The sequence below is a fragment of the Belonocnema kinseyi genome, chromosome 10 (genome assembly GCF_010883055.1).
Source record: "Belonocnema kinseyi isolate 2016_QV_RU_SX_M_011 chromosome 10, B_treatae_v1, whole genome shotgun sequence".
Lineage (NCBI taxonomy): Eukaryota > Metazoa > Arthropoda > Insecta > Hymenoptera > Cynipidae > Belonocnema > Belonocnema kinseyi.
The window spans coordinates 80,347,739-80,354,719 of record NC_046666.1 but is presented as its reverse complement, the minus strand read 5'-3'; the positions used below and the strand labels follow the sequence as shown (position 1 = coordinate 80,354,719).

The following is a 6,981-nucleotide window of genomic DNA, read 5'->3' as shown; positions in this document are numbered from 1 at the left end:
GAGCCCAGCTTTCATCTCGTTCTGGAAACCTAATGTTGAAGTATTTTGCATACATGTCCCAAATTTTCCCAGTAATGTTCTTCCGATATTTTGGGATTTCATATTTTTCGCAAATGTAACAAAATGGATTCTGATTTTTTTCAGAACTATGGGTTTTTTCAAGTTTTTTGTTCTGGAAGCCATGGTAACTTGAATCCCCGCAAGTTAAATATATCTAGCCCGATCGCAGGTGAGTCCACCATCCTGGGGGAGATAACCCTCATACCTCCCCATGGCTAAGTATGAGGGCTTTCCGGCTTCGATGAGGACAATGTCAACTCATCGCCAGACACACTACATCTTCATTCTCACACCTCAACGCCCCCCTGCAGGGCAGCACGCCTTCGCTGGCTTCGTTACTGACTAGGCTGCAAGGTGAATCATTCTACACATCTCTTTTCAGAGCAGTTGTCATCACTTCCAGTACCTAGCGCAGTGGCAGCTATTGAAACTTAACATTTCAGTGAATTCAATGGATGCAAATGGATTGACACTCCAGTCCGAAGATTTATGATTGAATCATAACACAAGAGGCTCAGAACTCATAGTTCAGAAGAAACGCAGTAAGCTTACTTACGATAAATATAATGCGAAAGACTTCTCGAAGAGCAAATTGTTGCAATACAGTATGTTCTTGGAATCATGTAACAGATTTGTTCGTTACTATGCAGATTTGGCTTTAAAAAAATTTTGCAAAGATTCGCAGTAAAAAAAATTGCAGTAAGATTTGCAGCAAAAAAACATATTTTTTCATCATATATACTCCAAAATACGAGTTTCTGAGGTTAAGTCGAAAACCAATCGTGAAAGGTGTTATTTTGACCTCCGATTTGGATTCAGTGGATCAAGTACATAGGAATACATGTGTCTCGTCAAAAGTACCAGACTTTTTTTTGTGGCTGTGTTATTTTTTATTACAAAGAATAATTTTCGACCCGATCAAGTTATTATTTGACATATTAAAAGCTTAAGCAAACAAAACGCCTTTGCGATCTTAGATGTTAAGCTATTCTCCACGTTTCGTGATTCATAGCTACCGGCAATATAAGTGAATCTTGTTTACCCATGTGCACTAGTTGTATGAAAAAACTAATTTGAGGTCCACAACAAGCGCTGTCCAAATTTACTTAAACATATTTAAGGATTGTATTTTTATGCGGAAAATTCTTACTTGTGGCGTTTACACCTCAAAACTCACGAAATTAGAACCTTAGAACTTATTATGCAACAATTTTGTTATTGTTAAGACTGATTTAAGTTATTGTCAGAGTGACTATTTGTCTCAGATATACAAAATTAATAGATAGAAAACCAATCTCAAAATAAAAAAATATAAAAAACAACAAAATAATAATTACGAACTAACTTTATTCTGCGAACGGAATATGTTAGATGAAAAATGTAGTTTATTATTATCAATATAATATGATAGTCTTCTTTCGGTATCCGAATATTTCAAACACGGTGTAGCACATTACAAACTCAGTAAATAGCAAAAAATGCATTTTTTGCAATGTTATTTAAAGAATAACTAAAAGTATTTCGAAAATAATAAGAAACTTTAATTAAAATTTCTTTATAACTTCTAGAGTGAATGTTGTGTTTGAGGACAGTTTAGAGAAACGAGTTTTAAAAAAATTTCTTCCTTATTTCTGATCTTACTTTTACATCGACCACGTGGAATTTTCTTCCCTGGAATAATTTAAGAAAACCTCAGTTCAGATGTTGAAGGTCAGTTGACATAGCTAATAAATATGAAAATCCGATTTTGATTTCTAATCCATGCAATAATTTGTTTAGGTTTTCATCTTTCAGTTTTTGGTAGAATTTGGAATTTGGAAAGAATAACGAGAATATCAGATTGTGAAACGAAGACGTAAAGAACGAATTCGGCAAGATTTTATTTCATGGAAAATATCTGCGTATGTACAACAATATATCATTTCTTTGCCAAGAGTTGAGATAATCATAAAATCGAATCTTGACAAGACTCATCTCAGTTTACCTACTTTTAAAGCCTCCTCCTTCACTCATGACAAAGTGTCCCAGTTGATTGAAAAAATCACACTACGCACTTTTTTTAATCAAGTAATGAGATCTAACAAAGAGGTGATACTTTTAGTTTCCTCCCCTTACAACAAAATTTACATATTTTCATATCACACTGACCACAATTTTTATAATTGGTTCATCATTTAATCAATTTTATCACTGGTTCACTCGCCTACACTTTTCCTTAAAAGTCTGAAGTTCTATGTAGAAACAATGAGGGGGTGAGAGTTCAAATTCCTTGAAATTAAAAAATTGATTCTAGATACTGGATTCAGGGATCCTTAGTCTTTGAAATTTGAAGCCTTTCTAAATAGACTTCATTTTTAATTCTCCTTCTAAAATATTTCAGCCTTCCTGCGATTGAATGAAGACAGGCTCTCTTTAACCATTTTCAAAACTTCAGTAAGGTCTCCAAACATCATTTCTGTGCTCATTTTCTTCTCCCATAACACCAATTTCAAGTCTGTTGCTACTAATAGTAAGATTTCCACTAGCGATTGTGACTTCGTCCCCGCCAAGGTGAAGGTGAATTTGATTTTGGTTGACAGTACTGTAGACCTGATGATATAAACTCATTGGAGCTGGGCTCATATAGTTTTGCGCAGCGTAGTTTGGTAGTTGGTAGTTTGGATTGTAGTTGTGGGAAGGTACTGGAACGGGAGTTGCTGGACCTGGAGTCCATGAACCGTAGTGATATCCTGGACTGACACTTCCCGTTCCTCCACTGGAAAAGATTTCCGATTCAGTGTGTTTTCCCGGCACTAAGGGTAACGTGGTCGTTGATGCTCCATGACCAGGGTACATGGACACACAATTTGGAGTATAGGCATCCAGCTGACCATCCGATGGAAGGACTACAAAAAAGTATATTTGTTTGAAGAATGTGTCCGCATTTAAAATGAAGTCTACAATCAAAATAATATTAAATAAATACCGAGATAAATACGTTACTTTCTAGAAGTTAAAAAAAAACTTTTGATAAAAAGCAAATAATTATATAAAAAAGCTATGTGGAGATACAATAACAAAATTTAATTAAAAAATAACAGTTGTTTTCTTTTATTGACATGGCTATCATCATTCAAAGAATCAAATGTGCACATAATTATTGCATCATTACTATATGGAATACATTTCTTTTCTATTGGTTTATCTTAATAAAAAAAGACTTTTAAATTGAAAAAATAATTTTTCTGAAACTGCTAATTTCCTTAACAAATGGAATAAATGCGGTTATTGGTTTTCTACATCAAAAGATGTAGTCCCAAGGATTCAAAATAAATATATAAATTAAATTCTCGTCTTGCGGAAGGCAAATCAAATTTGACGAGTGTAGTTTTACACTAAGAAAAAAAATGGTCAGACTACACGTCTGAAACTCTAATCCAATTTATTTAATATCAATTCTCCTAACATATGGAAAAAAGTAAATCATAAATTTTGTATTATTAAATTTCCGCATTTGGAAATCAGGAAATAGATTCCAGAAATACTCATTTTCAATCAAAAGCATTTTTTAGAGCTTCGATACCATTTAATAAAATTCGATCGTTTAATTTTTAAACTCACCAGAGGGTAAAGGTACTGGTTCAGTGGTAGGATGATGGGCAAGGGACTCTCCAGGGTACGAAAATGCTCCACCTGGAATTGGTGAATAGGAACCACCACTTCCTGGAGGTGCTGGATAAGATGGTGCGGCTGGCGTATACGACCAGTCCGTCGCGCTTGTACTTGTATCTGAAATCAGATTTATTTAATTATGAAATAAAAGTTTTATAACTCAATTAAATATAATATTATACAATTTTGTTTACTTGAAAAGATTAGTAAATTATTTTGTGTAATGAATAATCTCATCCTAACGAGAGAAACTTCAACGAACAGTGTGTATTAGGGTGCGTCAAACAAAAACTAAATCACATTCTTTAACCTCCTTTATTTGTCAATAAAATAACTTTTGAATTTAATTGGCTAAAAATAAAAACTAAACCGTAGCAAAGTGTGGCCAAAGCACTTTTGGTGGACAGAAGTCTGTCTACAAACCAATCTGCAATGAATATTGATTTTTTCAATGACCGTAAGGTTTGCTCATATAACGAGTCGGTGCAGGAAATACACTTTAACCAAATTTTTTGTTATTTTTTCAACAAAATAGACTTTTTTTCTTAACTTATCAAATGTGATTTTTTCAGATCTTCTAATTGGATAAAGAAGAACATAAGTCGGTGAATTAACAATCTAGCAATAAATTTATCGTTTTTATATAAAATATGAGATAAGTTAATGCTTCATTGCGTTTAGTTAAGAATAACTGATTTTGGCAATTATTCGAACAATTTTTATAAACAAATATACAGTTTTCGTCTGCTGAAATGAATAGGCGCAGTTTTTTGCAAAATCAATCAAAAATGTCTCGCCAGTGATACCTTGACGTGATGTTGTTTAAAATGATCAACTAAAAATGTATTTCCAATGACTTTTTGCTATAACACTTTGCCAAAAGAGAAGCAAACTTAATTACTTTAAAAACTTTTATAAGCATAAGTACATTTTGGCCACTTTTATATGAATAGGCTGATTTTTTTCTTGCAATAAACTAAAAATGTCTCAACAATTACTCTTTCTTGTCATATTTATCTGATTAAAAAGAACAATCAATTTAAACAAAATTAAAGCATTTGAACTGCTGGTGATGAAATTTTAATTTTGTAAGGATACATCTCAATAGGAAATTGTATTGCGCATATTCTCAGTTCTATAAATAAATCTGACGACTTTATTAGTTTTAGAAAGAATCAACGAAAATGTTACCTTTTTCTGCAATCGCAAAATACGAATTTCTTGCGCTCAACTTGCCATAAGTTCTACAATAATAGGAATTTTGTAGTAAAAATTTCAGAAAATATGCACCACCTTTTAGCGAAACTGAAGGTATTTATAGAATTGCAATGAATTGTCACTAAAAATTTATAACGATTGTTATCCTTCTTATGACGTAAATTAAATATTGGATTAAATATTGGAAGCAAGTAAGTAGTATGTCAATTTAACAAAAGTGAATTAATTCTCTGAAAATTACGTGAACCGGAAGTCACAGAGGAAGTGACTTAAGAAACCGATTTTTTATGGATAATATATTATTTATTTAAGAACCATTTATTTTAATAAGGTTATGAGAAAAATACAGTAATTGGAAATTAAAATTTGAAAAGTTTATAGATATTGTAACGGTAGGAAATTAAATGGTTAACGACCACACTCAATCTTTTTCGGCACTGAAAACAAAGCGAGGTAGAAGCGAGTAAAAATGTCTCAATCGTTCACGAAACTGACTTTTCTCGTGATAAAGATAATAATAAGAAATTCCATTTTATGTGACTCATTTAGTATTTCAAACCATTTTTATCAAGTTTTAAGAATAGTATTACTTTTCAAATCATTTATCAAGTGTGATTCATTTTTTTTTTTTGAAGATTACTTCTTTACGTGCTACGTGCTCTAGTAAAACTTCACTGAAAATGTGAATGACGATTTTTTTATCATAGATCCTGCTTCTGAAATGTTTAGCCACTGAGAAGATTAATATTAAAAATTGAATTCTAAGAAAGTAAGTATCAGTAGCTCATAGGAAGTTGGAACAGTAATAAAATATTGTTAATTACCATTTCTGCTGATAGAATATTCACTGAAAGCAAACCTTGAAATCTGCGTACATGAATCCTTTTTTATATTTAACTTTGTCTTTGTGAATAATAAACAGGAGATTAATGAAACGAAGGTGAAATGAGGTTCATGATTTATTTATTATATTTCATGTTGAAGTATTTTACATTTTTAATTAAAGAGTATTAATAAATACAACATAAGTATCAGTTGAGAATGACCATTATGATTTATTTATGAATTAGTTGTTTAAAAGTACCAATTTTGTTTTTTATTAGCTTCAGGGAAAAATGATTTTTTAATAACAATTTTCATTCAAATCAAAGATGGGAATTTTTTAGAAGTTGATGTACACTTTTATATTACATTATATATAAGTCAAAATCATAATTGTGGGATTATATATATATAATTAAAAATTTGTTATAAGGACAACCGCAGGATTTCGCCGGGAGCGGGTGCTAATCTGTAAAATTGCACCCGCTCCCAGCGAAATCGCGGTAAAACTTACTTCAGCCACAACCATGTCTCAAGACCGTGAGATAGGTGGTTACAGTCTGTAATGGAATCGATACGACGATCCAACAAAAGCCTCATGCACCCTAAGAACACGGAGCGACCCAAGGACTACCGCCTTCTACCGCAACTCTATGTGTTGTACCCAGAATAATCCTATTGTGAAGACATTCAAGACTCAATATTCCGCGACCACCTTGACGGCGTGAGATGTATAGTCGCTGAACGGAATACTTAAGATGCATGCTTTTGTTCATGTGCATGACCTTTTTTGTCCCGATATCAAGGGATCTGAACTCGTTCTTCGTCCATGGAACTACTTCAAATGAATAGAGTACTACCGGAACGGCAATCATGTTTGTTGCAGATACTTTGTTCCTCGCCGACAGTTCGGAAGACCAAATCTGCCAGATGAGATGTTTGTATCTGCTTCGGAGAGTGTCCTTTATAGATGTGACATCCTGAATGCGGCTCTGTGGCACGCCCAGGTATGTATAAGTCTCTCCAGCGCAAAGGTGTCGTATAACGCTTCTATCAACGAGCTTAGGATCTTCAGGGATGCCATTAAGTTTTCCCCGCTTCAAATAAACCTTGGCGCATTTGTCTAATCCAAATTACATTCCAATTTCCTTAGTATATCGTTCGACAATCCCCAGAGCTAGATGCAGTTGCTCTCTGTTTTTAGCATAGATCTTAAGATCGTCCATGTAA

At 33.1% G+C, this 6,981-nt stretch overlaps 1 protein-coding gene across 1 annotated transcript in view; it reads right to left on the bottom strand.

The window, feature by feature from the left end:
• Positions 1 to 1,936: 1,936 nt before the first annotated feature.
• Positions 1,937 to 6,981, bottom strand: part of LOC117181724 (protein lozenge-like) — a 94,948-nt gene continuing 89,903 nt past the window's right edge. The window contains exons 5-6 of the mRNA XM_033374671.1: positions 3,661 to 3,828; positions 1,937 to 2,945 (exon numbers count right to left, since the gene is read on the bottom strand). Of these exons, the coding sequence (XP_033230562.1) occupies positions 2,491 to 2,945; positions 3,661 to 3,828 (623 nt within the window). The 3' untranslated portion in view covers positions 1,937 to 2,490. The remainder of the gene's footprint in view (positions 2,946 to 3,660; positions 3,829 to 6,981) is intronic.